Genomic DNA, 22,908 nt, shown 5'->3' with positions numbered 1-22,908 from the left:
AAGAAACGTCAACAGTCGGTGTAGTAGGTATTGATAGTATTAACTCAACTGCTAGAACTATTGATCGCTGGCATTTTTAAATAATTTAAACTCAATAAACATGTTATTGAGATGAACTATTTTCCTACATTAGAGATTAAAAGATTATGAGTATAAATTAATATTTTTCAGTTCCAAAATGTGAAATTTATCAAACGAACATTCTCCATTATTCGGAAAAATAAATGATATGAAATCTTACTACTACACCATACATAGTGTTATAAAGTTTCCACTAAATTTTGGTATCATTATTTTTAGTGCAGATCATCTGTTCATTTATTTTTTTTAAACGCATTCTGAGTGCTATCGTTATAAAATGACTCTGTGTAAATATGAATTATGTTACAGCTTATCGATGAAACGAAATGTTGAATAATGTTACCAAAATGAGTGTTGTCTAACAGAAATTTTGCAAGGGAATGGTGCTGAATATGTATTGTTATACGAGTAAAATCAATTCCAATCGTATAACGTGAAGTAAACATAAGACCTGAGGATGGCAATCTGTCGAAATGAAAACAAGTTATTTTTATTTTACCTATAACGTTTCAACAGAATCTTATTTGCCATGTTTAGGTGGTGCTTGTTTCCCTATATACTTATCTATAATACTCAACGTAAATGAAAAATTGGAAAAAAACTTGGTACGCAGCATGCACAGAAATATTAAAAATGATATTATGTGTATTAAATTCTAAATATATAGTAAATTCTTTTACACTGTTCCTCTAGAGTAAAAAATAAATGTTAACTTATACATTTTACAAATCATCAATATGAATAAAGTCTAAGACCAGTCATCCGTTATGTTAATTTTAGAATAAACAGTTTATCTTTAAATTGGGAAATACCAAAACAGTTAAACAAGTCTACACTAATTTTCTCATTTAATTTTTTCAACGGGCTTGACTCCTTCGACATAATTACTTAAGCAAATAAAAATATAAGTATTATATTGACCAAAAGGAATCCTAACATTTGAAAAATCATTTAAAATTGTTCTCGAAAATATATTAACTGTTCGGTAACCTTCAATATTGCGATGTACTGCAAGTGAATTGATTTTGTGTTTTCGAATAAATTAGCGAATATTATCTTCTATTGCATTCGATTCATGTGTTACTATTTAGGACAAATGTCAACTATAGTATTTATTCTATTGTCTTAATTGTTCAGATATTGATATGATTATTAATAGACCTTAAAAGTAACATAAAAGTAGATATCTCAAACAATTGTTGTTTATGTTGCTATATTGCGACATATAATACAGCCTTGTGTATTTGGCGAATGTTTACAGATGGTAGTAAAACGAAATTAGAAAGAAGCGACCTATTGGAATTGTGACTCCTGGTTTGAAACTTACTGTTTCGAAATGTCAATATCATAGAGCACCAAATAGCTGTAGGGGTTTTACTCTTACATTTTACCAATGGCCACATCAAAAAGGTGGTAGAAATCGTCATAAAGTTACATGTTGGAGCATGCATTCTTCATGCAGCTCAATAATTATGATTAACCACAGTGTTTAGCAACTCCAACAATAACTAATATTCGAGAAAATGTATTTCCAGATGGTGAATCAACAATGGACGAACGGAAAAACAGTAATAAAATTATGAAAGTATGGTAAGAGCTCTAAAGTTGACAAAGTGATAGTAGAATTTTCAAAACCTGGTGGGAAAATATTATATCAATGGCTTCATATTCTGCTTATGCATATTTAGCGATTGAACAGTGAACGTTAGCATGTTCCAACATTGAATAAAAAGGTATACATGAAAATTATACAAATGAGACTTCAAAGTATCTTCACTAATATTCACTTCACTAATAGCAAGCCTAAATAATATAATATATAAGACTTCAACAGTGCTTCAACATTTCTGTGTGTTACTGTCTGTGGAGCCTTTCTTCGTAATTCCTGATTTATACTATATTCTAGAATACTTGGTGGTTGCTTTTAAAAAGAACCCTTGTTTTATTAACATGTACCCAGCCACTGATAATCCCCGGCTTGACTAGATTTACAAGTTGAACTTGTTCAACTAAAAACTATTAAACTTCTTCAGGCATCTTCCGATGATACCGTTAGTTATGTGTGAATGTGAAACGACCTTTCTTTGATTTTAAACATAGTAATGGATGGAATTTTGCAAAAATTAGTGAAAAAGTGGCAAGGCACACCACATGATCGTGATAGCGCTATGTTCGCTGATACATATGTAGCATTTGAACAATTTGAAACAAACAGTTTGTTCAATTTGAGCTTTAAATTCCTAGTTGATCACTCTATATCAACGTTGTATACAATTTTAGCATATCACATTACTTTTACACACATTTACTATATCAAATATCAAAACTAGTTTTAACAAGATTTTTGTTAATGGAATATCTCTTGCATATGTTTTCGAGAGTGTTTATTATTCTCAAAGATACTTCTAAAAAACAAACAGAAAAAGTAAAATTTTTCACATCCGATGACATGGAATTTTGCAAAAATTAGTGAAAAAGTGGCAAGGCACACAAGATGATCGTGATAGCGCTATGTTCGCTGATACATATGTAGTCTTTGAATACTGTTCATGATATATCTCGCATCTCGCATATTATGCAAATGTAGAATAAGCTGTAGCAGTGTTTGCTTCTCTAAGATGGTGCCTGTGGAAGAGAGGAACAGTTACGGTCAAAGTTATGTATTTATAATGATGGTGTATTATTTTACTGCAAAACAATATATGTTTGATACTTTGAGGTGATTCTGGAAACTTATGATGAACATATTACAACATAATGAGTACATAATAAGAACCTGTATATTGATGAGAATATGATTTTGATTAATTTAGAAATAGTTAACTGAATTATGTATATTAAAAATCCAAATTACTACTTGATATGATAGAAGAATATATAAAGAAGGCTAAGACCATCCTTCCAGTACAACTTAAGATATGCCAACTGCCTCGAAAGAAGTAGTTTCCACAAGATCTCTTAAATCTTTGAGAATATGAAAGAAATAAATCGATTTTTTCAAATGTCTGAACTAGACTTCCGCCTTAAGACACTACAATATCCGATAAAGTGTTTTAAAAAACGAAATATCTTAATCAGCGATTATTGTGATTGATATCACATTGTCTGGCTTAACAGCAGTTCACCATTCCTTGGTGATAACGGAAAATAAATCAAATTTTCGAAAACGCTTTTTAACGTAGAATTTTGTTAGAGGAGAAAAGCTTTTAATTAAACCTATTTCAAGTAATATGTATGATCACAGTTATCAGTCATAAAAATGTTGTAAAAGGTTAAAAATATTTCTATACACATAATGGTTCGTAGACAAGAAATAATGAAAGAAGAACCGTACATATCAAAAATAATTTATATATATTAGTCAGCATTTTAGTGAAATAGATATTTCCTAAAATATATTCTTAAAATTTACCAAAGAATCGGGTTACAAGGAACTTAAAATGGACCTTGGTTAAAGAATTTTGTTCATTGGTGATATCATCAGAAAGGTCGAAGGAATTTTTAAATATAACCCGTAGCATTTTTGAAAGTTGAGTGACATTTAGAAATAAAATATAATTCCGATAAAAGTTAGAAGCCAGAGGTAAAATAAAGAACAATGGAGTTTACGCAAGAGCATCGTGAAGTGCTTTTTAGGGATTTTAAACAAAAATTCAAGGTGGTATTGTGAAATATGGCGTATTTTATTATTTTGCAAAGTATTGTCTATTTCCGTAATCGGATTTGGAAAATGGATATGTGTATTTTTTGAAATATTGGATAATATTTCAAGTAGATGAAACACTTACGAAGGTTGCTTCTTTTGTTAGTGACTATTTCAATTTCAATTTACTGTTGCCCTCAATTGGCATCTACTAACACACATCTGTATGATTTTGAGTACGCTACGTCATTTAGTTTGTGCTTGATAGTCACTGATAGTTATTAACAACCCCTTGAATTTTAATAGAATAGGAAAAGAGTTACTTAGGTGTGCCGATTAAGCGTTATATTTTACGCAAAAAAAACATCACTGAAAGCGAAGAAATGCTTGACAAATATTATGAGGAACCTGCACCATCAATTTCGATGGCTTACTTGTTTTAATTCGAAAGTGGTTTACTCAGTTTGCTTGTAAGTAAGATCGTTTAAATAAGTCGCCACCTAGAAATCATCTATAAAGTCCATGAAATGATATTGTACGATAGAAGAATGAAGGTACGTAAGGGGGTTAGGACTGTAGGCATCTCAAAAGAGCGCGTATATGACATTTTAAATAAATATTTGGATATAAAAAGGCTATGTTCGCGGTGGGTGCCATGATTGCTTACATTCGACCATCTGTGCAATCGAGTGACCTCTGCAAAGGTACGATTGGCGATGTTCAGTCATAGTCACAACGCCATTTCGAAATATGTTTATTTAACAAAACAGTTAGGCCAGGGTGAACACGAGGTTTTTCCGGGTAATGCACCAAAGAAGGCCAAGTTGTGTCTGTTGCCAAGTTTTATTTGGGATGCAGATGATGCCATTGGTCATTTATTATTCAGAGCTTTTCAACCGATTTACTACTGATTTGGTGCAAAATGACAATAACATAGCATTTGGTGAAGAAAAAAGTGTTGTTGTATAGAGACGATGCATGCATACACACGTGGGTAATCACTATGGCAAAATCCATAAATTTTGATACGAATTGCTACATCAACTAGCATATTTTCCAGATTTAGCCTCCTGCGACTATTTCCAAAATTTAAAAAATGGCTCAGCAGTAAGGGATTTGGATCGAATGAATACGTACGTCATCGCTGAAACAGACGCCAATTTTGAGGGACTTAAGGAAAACCATTATTTGGAAGGAATAAAAAATTGGAAAAATACTGCGGTAAATTTATTGACCTAAAAAAAAGATTACGCTGAGAAATAAAACGCCCTTTGTTGAAAAAATATATTTCATTCATAAAGTTACTGTGTTATCAAACGTCTCTCCTATCTGCATGCAATTTTTCAGTGATTTTGAAATACTGCACTCAGTTCTGCTTGTATTATATCTACTGTAGTTTATGTCAAATTTTACTGGAATTTGGAATTAAATTTTTGATTGGAATCCATCTATTTTGTTCAGTTTGAACTTTAATTTCCCAGTTGATCACTCTATATCAACGGTGTATACAAATTACGACTTAGTTTTAACAAGGTTTTTCTTAATGGAATATCTCTTGCATATGTTTTCGAGAGTGTATATGACTCTCAAAAACACTTCTAAAAAACAAACAGAAAAAGTAAAACTTTTCACATCCAATGATATCTAAAGAAAAGAACCCAAGTGAGTGCTTTGATCTATTATATATAATATTATAAATATTGAAAAATTATCACAGCATTTTCCAATGCAGTGTAGTATGATTTAGGTTATTTATTGTACAGCCGTAAAAATTAATTTGCAGTCCTTGTAAAAATATCCCAGATTACATCCGCTTATGCCAATACAAGCAAACTTGCCGGGGAACTGCCAAGTAAAATTGACTTCTTTGTCAGTCTAATTTATTATATGACAGCCACCATCCTGCTTCTCGACAATATAAGTTAATAGAAAGCAATGACGTATAATTTTATAAGTTTTCCATTTTATTGCAGTATATTAACTTATAAAATTACTATTTTGAGTTGAATAGAAATAAAAACATTGTAATATCTTATATATAAAAATGAATCGCAAAATGTGTTGGTAAGCGCATAACTCAACAACGCCTGGACCAATTTGGCCAAATCTTTTTTTAAAATGTTCGTTGAAGTTCAAGGATGGTTTTTACGGCGAGAAAAATTAGAATTATTGCTGGAAAAACCCTAAAAATAGTCCTTTTCTTTTTCCCATACAAATGATTTGTAACTAAAACGTAGTCAATTTGAGCTTTATTGCTATGGTATAAAGTTCATATTAAATTACAAGCACTCACTGTTGTCTAAGCAATGTAGGTGTGTTCCTAATGTCAAAGATCATATCTATCAAAACAATGTGCGTGTGTGCGTTGGAGCACAGAATACATAGTTGGAGGAGTTTAATGTCGCGTTCCGAAACTCGCGTTTCTTTTGTATTAGTTTCGGCACGCGAGATAAAATGCATCAGTTTCCACGTCATTACATCAGTCAAACAAAAATCGCGTTACCAACAGTGTTTTATTATTTTTAATATCCAAATTTTAAGTAAATAAAACAATTCGTACGGCTTAAAAGGATTTGACTTCAAGTCATATCAAATTAAAAAAAAAAAGTTGTCTGTTACCTAATCTACTGAGTTTGCTTTTGTCAACTGATACACGAAACAAATTCGTATATCGTGTTTTGTGCAGAGTGTTTAGTTAGTTAGTGTTTGTTTAGTTCGTGATTGGTGAAAAAATAATTTATATTTGATATGCCTCCTATAAGACGAAGCAATTTAGGTAGAAGAACCAGAAATGCTATAAACCAAGCTAATTACCGATCCAATCGTACTACACAAGAACGTGACGACGGAAATGAACGTGAAAGAATTCGGATATCACAAACGCGTGAAGCGCGAGCGCGACATTCAACTAATAATCGCGCAAGTTTGAATCGAGCTGCTTTCAGTTACGATGTGTCAATTGACTACAGTAACTACCAATGTGTTGTTATTGGTTCTATGAACTTGGTTTGCTCACACTGTAAGGCATTAAAATACAAAAACGAAGCCAATGGATTGTGTTGCGCAAATGGTAAAGTGAAATTGATACCATTGGATCCACCACCAGAACCATTGTACTCATTGGTTTCAGGAATAGGAACAGATTCTATACACTTTTTGACACATATCCAACAATATAACAATTGCTTTCAAATGACTTCATTTGGGGCAACAAATGCAGTTCGGGAAAATTTTATGCCAACTTTCAAGGTATGTATTATAGCAGTTACTCATAATTATTTTAGCGAACAAAATTTCACCAAAGTTAAGATGTGTTACTAATCTTCAATTTCTTAATCATTACGAAATATATCACTTAGTCATCATATTATATGGTGATTCAGTTTCAGTGACACTTTTATTATATTTTATATTTGATAGATATTAGTTAAAACTAAATATGTACTTTTTAAGATCAAATATTATTTAAGTTTGATCACTGACAATCCATTAATTTATACCACACCATAATATTTTTTTTATTTACAGATACAAGGGCAAATATATCACAGAGCAGGTTCACTGTTACCAGTGTCAGATAGCGACAACAAATTCCTGCAAATTTATTTTATGGGCAATTCACCACAAGAAATTGATCTGCTTTGTGCACATAACAATTTAGTAAAGAGGTCTATTGTAGAACAATTACAAACTTTATTTCATCAACACAATCAATTGATTATATTGTTTAAAACTGCCCTGGATCTGATGCCATCCGATAATCACAAAATTGTAATCAGAGCTGATAAAACACCTGCAGGTCAACATACAATGATTTTATTAGCAGGATATTTTCGTCAAACATTGCCAGTGATTCCACGATCAACGCCAGCTGATGAACTCAATGCCTGTCTAAAGTCCTCCAATTTGTGGAAACATGTCAAAGAACTTCATTTAAGTAAGAATATGCGTGTCGAGTTGCAAAATGACCAATCTGGAAACATATTCTCTAAACAACTCATTGACATTGGTAATGGCAAATTTCCTATAGACATGTTGACTGGCTGCATTAACTTTCCTCAAAGTTTTTGTCAGTTAACTCGATCAAAAGATGAACTTATTCAGAAGGTGTTTCCAGATGTTTCTCAAAATTACAGAAACCATGATTGGTTGAGCGAACGAGCTATACTGGCTGCAAAAAACATAGATGTAAATGAATTAAATTTCAAAATTCAAGAACAAATTACAGGCGAATTGAGGATATATAAATCAGTTGATTCGGCTACTAATCAAGATGATGTAGTCAACTATCCACCGGAATTTTTAAACTCGCTGGATTTGCCAGGATTGCCACCTCACAATCTTCAATTAAAGGTTGGTTCGGTGGTTATAATGTTGCGAAATATCAACCAACCGCGTCTTTGCAACGGTACACGGTTAGCGATAAAAAAATTACTAAACAATGTGATAGAAGCAACTATACTCAAAGGAAAGTATAAAGGAGAAGATGTTCTCATACCGCGCATCCCAATGATTCCGACTGATGTGCCATTTGAGTTTAAACGACTACAGTTTCCAGTGCGGCTTGCTTTTGCTATGACTATAAACAAATCCCAGGGGCAATCATTAAGTGTCTGTGGTATTAATCTAGAAAACCCATGTTTCTCACATGGTCAATTGTATGTTGACTGTTCCCGTGTTGGAAAACCATCAGATTTGTTTATCTATGCGCCAGGTAATCAAACAAAAAACATCGTATACCACAAAGCACTACAATGATAATAATAATAATAATTATGATTCACATGATTAACAATAAAGCGATTACTTACTTTTCAATCCTTATATATGTTTTATTTAATTATTTTTTATTCACAACGCCCTATCACCAGGGTGATGGTTCTGTTCAGGAGTATTTTTTAAAATACGTAGGCACAAAGACTGCCACATTACAAATCTTTTTGACAGGACGAAGTCTGTCGGGTCAGCTAGTTTTAAATATATTTAAAATTATATATTGATTATCTATATTAAGAACTATAAATCAAATTATTATAAACATATGCGCAGTTGAAATTGTTAAAACAGATCAATATAATATTTCAAAGTAATTTTGCATAACATTATTTTGTTCCCAATATATTTTGGTTGACAAAGTTCAGTGATTGTTTTGGATGTAAAACGTCTCAAGAATTGTCTAAATCGCTGATTGATATCAGCCTCCTTAAAGTTTTAAAAATAATAAACACCAAAGGAAATTTGCTTCTTTATGAATTGATTGATTTTGTTGTTTTGTGACCTGTTGCTTTAATTGATTAATTATTAATTGTACTGTAGTGACCTTGAGCCATGCCGAATTTTACATTTTAGAATAGCGGCCTACAATATAGCGCCGACTAGTAAACGATAACGACTATTTGGCAACCCCGAGACGTTTATCTGAGATATTATTGAAGGGTGCTTTCGATCATTCAGTCACTGACCATCGTTCAGCTCAGACGTGCCACCATCGACAGTCCAAGCCTCCTCTATAAGTAAACCCAGAGCCGCTCTCTGTTATCTATTTGTATTTTCATATTTTATATTACATAAATAAATAACGGTCACATCATGTAACCATAACTGTTTCATTTCGTTTTACGTACATTCGTCCAGCCATATAAACTACCCTGAAGTACTAATGCTTATCTTCATAAGGTCCTTATTCATAAGTGTGGAGGATACGACTACTATAACTTCTAGGATCTAGAACTTTAGTATACTTGATCTTATAATATATAGGTTTGATTAACCTAGGATCTGAAGATACCTACAAAATTTGAAGAGGTCTAAAGCAAGCAAAATCATTGTCTGTAGAAATTACAATAAGCCGTAGTGAACTAACAAGCTTAAATCAAGATAAACACAATCTATATTTATATCCATCATTGCTCCCTTCCCTAAGTATATATATATATTAGTAATACTATAGTTTTATTTATTTTATTTTAGAGGTTTATTATATTCATTTGTAATGTTTTAATTCTACCTTTATTAATTTAATTCTAGAGAGTGATTTATAGGAGCTCTTTCGAGCCTGGATGAAAAATATTTTGATTAAAATCTAGTGCAGCAGTTTTTCCGTATGAAAGCCTTTTCAAGGGGAATATTCAATCATCAATAATAGCGATGAATAAACTTTTTATGGTACATTTTGTGAATTCTATTTTTAAATAAAATAAATACTTTTTTTTTCCAAAATAAATACTTTATAATGTTTATAGCCACGTAACGGATTTTGTTGATGGTTAATTTTTCATGAAACTCAGTTTATTTATGACGCTACGAATTTAATTTAAACAAGCGTAGTTTGTTAATGAAAGTCTGAAAATAATATTGTACTAGTCAGCCTCTTTATAATGAAAAGTATGAATTTCGTTTAATATAAATGAAATCGACCTTCAAACTTGAACGTTATTTATGTTAATTACCTATGACACGTTAAAATTCGATAAATATGCAAACTAAATATGAATCAGTCGATAACTGATGAAGTTCCTGAAAAACCAAACATGATTCGTAAATTTATAGTTGTTTTTTTTAATCAATATCATTGATTAGAAAACATGGTAGTAGTAAAGCAATGAAATATAATGTAAAGAAAAGCTGTTAGTTAATTATTCGACAAAATTAATTCTCGAAAATATTTTGGTGTCGAATATCTACGTTTATAATAAATATATCATATTGGTATTTATAGATAGAAGAAAAGTAACATTTGGGATGTTGGATTGCATAATGTTCAGGGCTGAATCATCAATAACGAAATTATATTACAATATTGACAAAGAAGGCAAGTGTGACTTTTTGCTTTAAACTCAGTAGAGTTCGACCTCTAAAATTAACTATTAATTATATATGTTAATAGGATTTGAACATCCGTTAAATTGTCAGATTAAAGTGAAACAAATTGCTCAATACTATAACATTAATATTAATACAGTTAATAGTATTATTCTGTTATGTTAAAATTAGGTTATATTCAATATATACGTAATCGGTATAAGGGAGAAGATTTTATTCAAAATTAAAATTAAAACAAATTTTATTAAAAGTAACTTAGGCATTTTTGCTTTTATTATATAAACAAAAAATATTGAGAAATTAAGTATGCATTATGTTATAATAATAAAATAAATAGTAATTAATTATAATAATAAATAGTTTATATTTATGTTTAGGGTAGGTTACATGGCTCGGTGAATGGAGATAAAACGAAATGAAACTGTGGTGTTTACATGACGTGACCGTTATTTATTGACGATATAAAATATTAAGGAAATAGAAATAAATGAAAAGTATCGGCGCTGGGTTTGCCCGTTGACGAAGCTTGGGCAGTCGATGATGGCACGTCTAAACCAAACGATGGTCGGTTACTGAATGATTGAAAATACCCTTCAATAACATCCCAGATAAACGTCCCGGGGTTTCCAGATAATCGTTATTATTTCGTAGTTGCGGTTGCTAGCACCCCGCCCGTGATCAGCGTTATATTTATGGGAATTTTGTAGACATTTATTTGACGATGTAAAATTTGACATGCCTCAAGGTCGCTACAATACAAAATAAGAATGCTGTATAGAAAGAGCCTTAAATATTTCCATATGATAAAAAAACTGATTTGAAACTGACTGAAACTGATACAGCCGACAAAACGGAACATAGGGTACAGTGGTTTTACGCTAGTACGGCTCTTGTTATCTTTCGGTCCTACAGATGCCGTCGCTTCATCGTTGCTTTGGCATTTGAAAACAAGCTATTTTTCGAACAGAGCTCCCATAATCGACGCTGTGGGAGGATTGATGTTTGACAACGTGGTAACTTATTTTCTTCGACGACGAGACGTTGGCAATTTTGATACTGCGGCGAAGACATGACGAGTCTACGGTGACTGCAATCGGTACCTAGCTTCTGGGGCTACTCTGTGACTAATCCGTAGTCACATATGTTACGGTAATCGAGAGAAAACCAATAACGGCGGTACCCGACCGAAGCTGTCCGAGGTCTTTTAAATTAAAATGCCTGTCAATATGACTGAGATTGCGAGCGAAGGAAGATATTATGATTTAAACATAGCCCCGAAGGAAATCTTTACTCGAAATGCTGATGATTAGATAGTAACAGTCAGTGATGCTAAAAGCTCTAAGAGTTCAAAAGATTGCCAAAGAAATAAAATTTGGAAAAAAATTAAACGGAAATAATTAAATTAAATCTTAAGGTTCATTGTTCCAACACTAAAATAAAATTTAACGAGGAACAAATATCTGAAAGAATGTAATGTTGAAGGAAGACATGTAAAATGGAAAAAGAATCGTATTAAAATTATTGAAAATTTTGCATAAAAGAAAGATAACGGTCACGTAAAATGCACCATGTTGCACGTACCCTCCATTCACTAGTCCAAACCCAATTTTGCGAAAGATCAGGCCGGGGTAACCACTTTAGTATATGTTTATATGGGCTCGGTTTGATTTTATTTTACGTCCATTCACCGAGCCCATATAAATAGACCCTAAATATGTATATTTAATTTATATAAATATTGAAGTAGTCTAGAAATTCTTCATTTTAGTTACTAGAGTTAATACTAAAGTTCTGTTGAAATCTGTTAGTAGATATCACATGGAAATATTTAACCTAATTGTACAAGATCCAACTTTCCATTCGAGCAACGTGTAGCTGTGCGTTGTTATGCAAGAGTATGACTGTGGTCCGTTTTTAGATATTGATGATCTTTTTACAACAATATGTTCAATTTATTCAAATGACGTCAATAGACATCTGCAGTATTGCCCAATAAGTCTTTAAATTCATTGCCTTTTAATTTACTTGGTTCTTCATGAAGTTTGTTTTCATTCTTTTTCCATAGTGACCAGATAGAGCCAAATGGTCTTTTGCTGATGTCGCTTTGGGTTCAGGAAAATTGGGTTTTGCAGGCGACAGAGACTCATGGTATTGGACAGATACGAATGGGATTGGCATATTTGGTTTAACTACCGAAATTTATGGATGGGTAGGGATTTGATCAGCTTATTTTCAGGTTGTAAGGCGCCAAGGGAGTACCTCAAGATTTTCACGAACGGAATGCCTGATTCTGGATGGGTGTATGTGTTTCTCATAAACCATGGGGCATTGAGTAACGTACGGACTTTTTTGGAATGGAACACTTGGAGTAGTGCAATCTATCTGTCGGAGACCTATCTGTACCAAATCTGTGCTCTGTAGGCAGATTGTACGAACAAGTATTTTATACAGAGTTGCTTTCTGAGGTTTTGGAAGTTTGCTTTTTCTGGAGTGGAGTGGAAATAGTAGCCTGTATAGGTCATTGCCTTTACAAACAGCGTGCTGAATTTGGGCTGACCATTGTAACCTACGGTTGAATTGGAGCCTGGGGATAGGGACATTTTCAATTTGTAATGTGGTATGCGTGGAACTCTTTCCGATGATGGAACAGAATAAACTGAGTTTTGCTCTGGTTAATCTGTAGTCGCCAGAATTTGTACCACGCAATAGGCGTGCCGAAAAAATAACGATATATCGGTATAACGATATATCGTTTTTGCCCGATATTTTTTTGATCGATATATTGATATATCGATATTTTTGTAAGCTGATATTTTTCGATATTTTTTCAAAAAAATTAAACATATTTCTTAAACATTATAAAAAAATCGATATATCGATATTTTTTTCAAAAATTTTTGGCCGATATTTTTTTGACCGATATATCAATATTTTTTCATAAATATTAAAAATATTTCTTAAACATTATAAAAAACTATTTAAATTGGTACTTAAATTTAAATATTGAGTAATTTTTGGGACTTAATTGAATATTGAAAAAAGTTAATTTAAAAAAATATTTTTAAAATATCGGTGATATATTCTCGGTGGCCGATACCCCTACGACCGAATCGTTTGGTTGAGGTTGGGTCTGAGATCTGTTACGGATGGCGTCATTATCATGTTGTCTCACATTAAAATCATAACCTTTAAATCATTAAAACTAAAACCGACAATTGGAATATGAGCAGCAGCATTTTAAGTTTCTGAAAATGTTTAATGGGCATCGGCAGCAAATTAATTTAAATTAAACAACAACTCGAAAACGTATTCCATGATTGGCGTCTGTATAAACTGAATAATTCGACGGCATTAAATGGAAAATTATTATTTTATGAAAAGAAACATCAAAACTATAGAATTTGGCAGTTGGCGAGTTATTTTGTTTATCAGTTGTTTATATTGATGCTTCACTTTTTCATCAATAGATATCGCTGACTGAAATACATGTATTATACAAAAAGTAATACCTATAATTTTTAAATATTGAGATAACAAAGGGTAATAAACCGATAATCTGTAGAAGAATAAATCATGATTGTCACAATTAGCTATCATATACAATAATCACATATTGCTAGATATAATTTGTAAAAATGCAAAATTTGTTATGTTATGCATATTTTTACTTCTCATTTTCAAATTTTTTCTAGTTAAAGTTAAATCAAAATTTAAAATTCTCTCTAATTTGTTGGAACGTGTAACCGAATCTATTATTTATATTTAGTAATATTGATCAAATTATAAGATATCACCTAAATATCAATCTGGGTAATTAACTAGTTTGTCTTAGTATGGTGCATAATAGGCTTATCTTGCTAATATCTTGCTTTAGGTCTAGATATGGATATCATTTTGTTAATTTTATTAGCTTTGTTTTGTTCATGTTCATTATTTTCAAGTTATTTCCAAGTTTCTATTGAACGAGTTTTAATACACAATAAAGAATAAATTCAATAAATAAGAAATTGTAACAACGCAACGTTTTTTAAAATTGTTATAAGTTAACACATTTCAATATATACATTTTACATCACTACATAGTATAAAACAAAGTCGCCTTTTCCGTCCCTATATCCCTATGTGCGCTTAAATCTTTAAAACTACGCAACGGATTTTGATGCGGTTTTTTTCAATAGATAGAGTGATTCAAGAGGAAGGTTTATATGTATAATACATGCATAATATACTAAGGCAACATTGCTAATTTTAGAGGTTTCTAACGTGATGTCGTAAATTAACCTATTTTTTAGGCTTATTTAGCAATTAGCAAAAACGCTGCCTAACCCTACGAGTTAGATCAAATTAATGTACTACAGTATTGTACACCATAAAAAGGTCTACAAAAAAGTCCGCGATGGTATATGTTTATCTTTTAGGGATAACCCACATTAACCATTTTTATTGTTTACTTTTTACGTGAGAAAATGGCTTATTTACGAAGCTATTTTAAGCAATACGGCATTAATCCTTATCGAATTAAGTACCTTAAATACAGTGTGCAATTAATATAGATCAATATGGTTGCTTACAGCATGTAAATTAAACAAATATTTTCGGAGATATTACAAATTTAAAATTTGCGTTTAAAAATGTGTAATGTAATAAAAATTGTATGAATTTAGATATTCCAAAGATAGCAGGAAATCTTCATAGTAAGTATAGGGGAAGAGGAATTGTTTTACTCCAAATTTAATGCGTGCAGGCCAAGGGCAGTAATGAATGAACCAAAAATACTGGATCGATTTTAATCATGTTTTCATTGAGTGACATAGGCATATATATTTTATGCCCGTGCAAAGTCGGAGCGGGCCGCTATGTTTTTATATACAACGTTCATATTTTTTCTGTAGTGTATTTAATTTAGTATCAGCATTGCACCCGTGCGAAGCCGGGGCGGGTCGCTAGTATCAAATAAAATGAGCGTAAAGAGCGTGTACAGAATTTTCTTGTTCAAACTCATAAATGATACATGTTATAATTAGTACCAAACCGTATTCATTCAATGCATAATTATCACCTCATCGCAATAATGCGCCTTTTCACACATCATTGTTTCTTCATCACCACTTAACAACTCATATGACTTTATAAAGGCTATATTCGCCTTATTTAGCTCCGAGGGATTCCGATAAACTCGAAAAATCGTTTAGAAATAACTATTCATTATTATTGTCATGTAAAACTTACAAATTGTTAAAAAAGCTTGAAAAAACAAAGGTGATTACTTAAAAGGGAAGATAAAAAATGATTACAACTTGTTTGTCTTTTATTTCAAAAGTCTTACTATTTTTGTACCACAGTATATTATAAATATGTTATCATGTGTTGAGAAGTTAGATTTATAAGAGTTCCTTTTTAGCAACTGCTATAAAAAGACAACACACTCGACATTTTTTCTTGATATAAATTATTCAAGAATTTATATATTTTATTAATGTTACATAATACTAGATTATTTATAATATAACATGTTTATGTTAATTTACTTAATCTGAATTGTATACTTATATTTTTAACTTATCTGATTGGAATTACTGAATAAAGCTCTGTTAACCATAACAATTTCTCTTATAGAACTAATTTAATATTTCTTTCTTCGCCCTTTCTTTTCATAAAATAAAATAGTATTATAAGTCGTTAATAGTTTTTATGTTTTAAACTCTTTCACATTTCATAATGACGTAGTAGGTAGCATTCCGGCGAGATCATAAGGCTGTTCACTTTTGAATTCATTCAATTACGCGGAAACAAATTAATTATCAAGAAAAGAATATAGGTTAACGTTGGAATGTAACATTCGTTCCGTAGTTACTCGACGCATTCCTAAGTAGAGGTTAAGTAGGTTAAGTAGAGTTCGGACAGAAATGGTGACCTGAAGCTCTAAGATCACAAAATGTCGATTGAGGGTGCTCAAAGACCACTAGCCATAAACTACTTCAATTAAGAAATATTCGAGCATTGGGAAACATCCATAGGCCGTAGATTTTTGGAAATCACAGTTCAAGGTGTCAGGGCACCTAAGGTGGATTAAAGTTGCCGTGAGATAGTCTATTCGAATTTGGACAGAGATGAGTGGTTACCAAAGGCGGATTAATATAGTTAATCGGTTATCGGTTTCTCATCTGAAGATTTGAAGAATTTGGGAATATATTTCATATAGGAATAATATGGAAATTTGGGTAGAAACAGTACCATTTCTTAGATCTTTAAAGGCAAACTGGTGGACGAAGGTACCAGCAATATAAAAAAACACAACTATACGCTGTCCATACGGGACAAGAACCTGCTATGTCCTTTCGGTCCTTTCTTAACAAGGATATATGGCGCGACTTTTCTGGTATTGACTACAGATGGGGATTCGAGAAAATTCCAGTTCCCATTTCCATAGCAACATATTTAATTTACTAGGACATTATTTTATTCTGACGGAAAAAAGTGTCGGTTTACTAATTTGCTAATTCTATTTTAATACCACGGTAATGTCCAATCCACTATTAAACATTATTTAACTATATAGCAACTCCCTTCTAAAAAGACGACCAAAGAGAAACCATGTAAGTGATAGCTTACGGTTGTGCTAACATTATTTGTGAGTATCGATTTTACATTAGTTTCCAGTTTACTTTTTATGATTCCGTAAAATAACATCTTGAATTTTTGTGGTGTAGCCTTTATTACTTATTGGTATATTTGTAATAGTGCTGCCGGGTTATCCTCTTGTGGATATATCCTGAACTGTTTTTTCTGCTTTTTCTCAAATTACTGCGCACTAGTTAATATCACCTTCAGTTCATCTTTGGTAGCTTTACGTGGAAACGTAGGCTAAGGATGTTCTTCAAAGCATGAGCGAGCAAGCTATGAGCGCCTTCAATCCACCTTTGGTTACCTTATTGCCTAAACAACAATACTTTCGCCCGAACTCCACTAGACTATGTCAATGATTATTTTCTTAACAAAAGAGTTGATCTCGTTTACTGAATGGAATCAAAAGAAACCATTATCTAAACTTTTATCACATATATTAGAAGTTCTGAAATAAATGACCATATGATGTCTACCTTCGATTTTTTTGCAAAATTATTAAATTCCATCTAATTGTTTATGAAGCACATTCGAAAAAGGATGCTGTAGTAGAATTAGCTTGATAAACTAATTTTTAACAAAAAAATTGTACCGACTTCCAAAAATAAATGAGGAACTCACTAAAAAGTTAAAAATAATCAAATTTAGATTTTTAACACACAAATTAAAAAAAAATGTACATAGTTGATGTAATAACTAAATGAAAATAAACAAAAACTTATCTAACCTAATTACTACATCTATTTTATATTTTACTATATATAGACAATTTAGCTTAATACCTACCTAAACCTATTTATCAATTTACAATATTATTTTAATTACTACCAACTAATCACTTGGAAGACACTGCCGATCTACAATCTAGATTGGTTTTGTTCGTAATTTAATTGAGTTTATATATTACAAAATTATATTATTATTTTTGTATTGTTTAGGCTGGGCACCAATTTCAAACTGATCTGTTGGTAGTACTTAAAATAATATTGTAAATAGATAAATAGGTTTAAGTAGGAAGTTTTTTTTTGTTTATTTTACTTTAATTATTATAATTATTATGTATATTTTTTTAAACATTTTTTTGTGTTCTAAATCTAAGTTTGATTATTTTTTACTTTTTAGTGAGTTCCTTATTTATTTATTGAATTAGGTTCAATTATTTTGTTAAAGTATTTTATTTAACTTTTTTTAGTGTCAGATATTTATTCAATAAATTACGCACTAAGTATTATAATGGATAGTCCAAACAAAGATACCCATATAAGGAAACATAATAATAAAGAAACAATGATTGAATATAAGGAACATTTCAGGCACTGGGGTCTACTAACTAATCCAGGTGATTTGACAAGTGTTCGAATCAAACTAGAACAAAAAAGTTGCTGCCCTGTTGGGAATCGAATCCACGACCTCCGCGTGTTATCTTAAGTTTCTAACCATTACATCATAGAAACAGTCGCCTATCATGTCTCTACGACTTTCCATCCGATATGGTTAGTGCATAAAAAGCAAACTGAATGGCTTTTACACTGAAAAACTTCCGATTTTTCGTCACATCAGATGAGCAATAACATTATGCACAAATATATAATTATTTTAGATAAAAAATATGTGAAAACCTTATACGTGTTTTTGAAATTTGAGGTTTTCCCTCCTTTCACCCACACATCCTAATTTGGTTTCAATAGGACTACCTCGAAAGTACACTCTTTCGAATAAAAAAAGAATTCTGAAAATCGGTTCATAATTGACGGAGAAATCGGCGAACATATATTGAAAAAATATATACAACCGAACATAGAACCTCTTCCTTTTTCGAAGTCAGTTATTAATACAACTTAGATTAGTTTATTCGAATTGTATTGTTGCTTAATACTGGATATGAAGCCTAATATTTTCGATTTTAAACATACAAACAAATATAAATTCACCATTTATCTTGAATATATTTGGCTAGATTGTTAGGAATAAATAAACGAAATTGAAAATCGGGTCACTGTCATCCGATGGCTGCTTCATCTTAAATACGTCCAAGGTGAATGTCGGCCGACCGTATTGTATTTTATCCGTTTCAGGGAAAACGGTAGTTTCACGTGCACCATCGGAAAGTGAACGTATGACTCACGCCGTGATGTCTGCCGATGCAACTGGCATGTTGGCTGTTATATCTAATCAACCGCAGTACAACGATATACTACAGTGTACAGTGACATGTACGTCAAGAGCTTGTTGACCTTATGTCTGTATCTTTCACTGTTTGTATTTAGGCCAAGTGTTAAAATAAGGTCAACTGGGTTTATTTTTTGATAAATGGAGACATTAAAGATTAATTGATGATTCAATTAATTCTATTATATTAAAGTTTTTACAGTCGTTGTAATCTAAGACTTGTTAGATGCATATATTAGGAGTTTAAAATAATTAGTAGTTCTTTATAAAAAATATCATTAGTAATATGTATTCTAAACAATTACAAGTCTCATTTTGAAATATCCATGTCTCATCTAAATACATAAATTGAAATAAGACTTCCTTCACTTTATTATATGAATTTAGAAATTTAATTATTTTAAAAGCAATATCCGGAAGTTGTATTTGACCTCTTCGATACTTTGAAATATTTGTATTAAATTATATTTGTATTGAAAACACGCTAAAAATATTTTCAATAAAAATCGCAGTAAATTAATATTTAACTGTTGTATTTAACTATTAAAAATGCAATGTGTTATTTCTGACTTCCGAATTTTCGATAAGAGTGATAATACGCAGCGATTTGAAATTTATCAAAAAAATTAAAGCATTAAAATAGCGTTTGCCTGTTTATAACCTATTATCGCTATTGTTTTGAAGAATTTTGTATACGTTTGACAACCGGGCGACTTTGACAGGCTAGTACGGTTAGACGTTCACACAGCATTGTGTCTCTTTTTAACTAGAATGAAATGGGAAGGAAAATATTGTCTCATTCTAAAACGAATTTAAAAATTGTGGCAGGCAATACATTAAATATTTTGATGACGTATGTACAAAAAAACTTTGGATAGACTATATAATAAAGTAGAAACAACATATGAATTACAAATTGGCAGGACTAAATATACATATATGTATATAAGAATGTAAGGTTGTTTAAAAACAGTAACATTCATATATTATTTGGCAGGTGCTACGCTAGTTATATATGGTTGCGTTCACAGTATATACATATAGTCCATCCAAAGTTATTGTGCACATACGTCATGTAAATTTGTGACGCCAAAAAGTCACAATATTGGTGTATCAATTCTGAGTTTTAATTCAGTTTGGCTTTGACATATTACAAAATTCTAATCTAATTAAAATAATTAAACAAAAATACTTTTATCAAATATAATTCATTTTAACATTACAGTAAATCTAATGCATATATTATCAAAGCACTCAAACTACAATTAAGTACACAGTTATAATATATTAAAGTGTTTACAGTCATTGTATTCATTTGTCATTGTTTGTTAAATGCATATATTAGAAGTTTAAAATAAGTAATAGTTCTTTATAAAAAATATCAATAGTAATATAGTATTATTTTCCACAAAAACAGTTGTTTATTTTAATGCAACTCCTATTTTAATACACCTAAGTGAAGTAATGATAATTTTACATTTTGTTTGTTTGATTCGTATCACATTTTATGTCGAATGAAATAAAGCAAGTTTTATATAACTATTTTAACATTAAGAAAGGGCGTTTGAAATCTTATTTTAAGTCATTTGGTTTTCAGGAATTATTATTATTTATCATTATTTTAAGTAAACCTAACACAAGTACACTGGATTCACAGATATAACGATTAGGTGTTTTGTTTTGAAGAATGTTTTGCAGGGAGACTTGTTCGGCGTCTTTCATAAACATCCCTTGCATATTCCTGCTGAATCAGGGATTATATTTTGTCTCACCTGCAGATACTTTAGCTGGGCTAGTGATGTGAAGCTATACTAAATAGGAATTATCTAAATCATTGATCACTGAGTTCAGTTATCAACACTAAATTTTAGATATCTGGTTAAGTCTATTATATCTGGTTTTTTTGAAGAATGTTTTGCAGGGAGACTTGTTCGGCGTCTTTCATAAACATCCCTTGCATATTCCTGCTGAAACAGGGATTATATTTTGTGTCACCTGCAGATACTTTAGCTGGGCTAGTGATGTGAAGCTATACTAAATAGGAATTATCTAAATCATTGATCACTGAGTTCAGTTATCAACACTAAATTTTATATATCTGGTTAAGTCCGTCGTTTTGTGCAAGTTTACTGCAACATTTGAACATAAAAAGTAACTAAAATGCCTTTAAATTCGTTTTAAAGGATATTTGTATTCATTTGAAGTTTTATTGTGAAACATCTTTACAATGTATTTTTTTTAAGTATTAGATAGTAAGTTCCCAGGTGGTTCCCATGATTTTTTTGCTTTGGTTTTCGTAATAGATTCACTTCTTATTACCAGTAACAGTATGATGCAAAAAACCTTTTCGATTTTGCTGTTGAAGCTGAATTTAACACATGACGTTTTTCAATCAATTCTGCACATTCTTCTTGCCTTTTACACGGATCATCATCGAGTAATAACTCCAAATATATATATATATATATATATATATATATATATATATATATAGAATAATTAAGGTCCGGTCTTACCCAGCCTGGTTACTGGCGTGACTGGGATCATTTTCCTTGTCGGATTTTACACTCTTGCCTAGAACATTCACGAATTTTAAACAATCACAAATATAAATTTACGACATGCCCCAGCAGGATTCGAACCCGCGGCTATCTCAACAGTAGGAGGACCGTCCCATCGCCTTTACCACTGCGTCCCCAAGCCGGCAGTTGGAATAATTGACGCGGAGTTTGAACATTAGATGTCATTTAATTTGTTTACAATGCCGGATTTTAGGAGATTATTTCAAATAAGTTTCACGGTTTTTTTCGCTAATATATAATTTGTATTAGATGTTGTATTGAGAAGGAAAGTCTCTGAGAATGACTGAATCACTTACATGATCACATCACTTAATGATGAATGAAATTATGATTTAAACGGGTTCTAATATAGAAATTTAAAAGAATCGATTTTTCCATATGTTATATGTCTCTTAAATCAAATTGCCATCTAAGAACACCCGTTTTCACTCGATCGAAAAGTTAAAAGAGAATTCATGATGAAAACTGACGCCAATATCCGAAAATGTGCTAAAAAAATTAATAACCTGATTATTTGTTGATATATATATGATGTTATATTAGATAAGTGTATTATTTATTTTTGCGTTTAATTTGTTTTTCTTTTATACCCCATATTTTCTCGATGTAGTAATTTTTTTTCGTTTAATGGAAACATCATTTTAATATATTTTTATGATGATAATTTCCAGAGTTTATTCAGTAGCAATGGGACAGACAGAGACTTTGATCGATGAACATTGTATCGAAAATGATTTCCAGCTTACTTGCAAGGCACTGCTCCCGAACAGAACTTATTCCCACATAGAGAGTCTAAAAGTTACGGACTTGAAAATAGACGATCTGGATTTCAATTATTTCCTGGGGGCCTTCGGAAAGCTTAGCAATTTAACTTTGATGGGAAACAATCGGACCAGAATACGAAGAATTAATTTCCCTACAGAAAAGCTTAATATTAAGGTAATGAATTCTACATTTTTACTTATATTAGGAACTACTGAGACTATA

The 22,908-nt window shown here is 31.3% G+C and overlaps 1 protein-coding gene across 2 annotated transcripts in view; it reads left to right on the top strand.

Annotated features, from left to right (window-relative positions):
• swi2 (Protein singed wings 2) overlaps positions 1-22,908 on the top strand; it is a 91,102-nt gene that overhangs the window by 45,190 nt on the left and 23,004 nt on the right. For both annotated transcript variants that reach the window (XM_076403016.1, XM_076403007.1), the window contains one exon: positions 22,593-22,860. In XM_076403016.1, the coding sequence (XP_076259131.1) occupies positions 22,609-22,860 (252 nt within the window). In that variant the 5' untranslated portion in view covers positions 22,593-22,608. The remainder of the gene's footprint in view (positions 1-22,592; positions 22,861-22,908) is intronic.

Source organism: Rhynchophorus ferrugineus, unplaced genomic scaffold (assembly GCF_030347505.1).
Source record: "Rhynchophorus ferrugineus isolate W39M unplaced genomic scaffold, kcgeb_rfMv2 rfM1, whole genome shotgun sequence".
In the NCBI taxonomy this organism is placed as follows: domain Eukaryota; kingdom Metazoa; phylum Arthropoda; class Insecta; order Coleoptera; family Curculionidae; genus Rhynchophorus; species Rhynchophorus ferrugineus.
The sequence above is the reverse complement of the archived record's forward strand: the minus strand, read 5'-3'. Positions and strand labels throughout refer to the sequence as shown.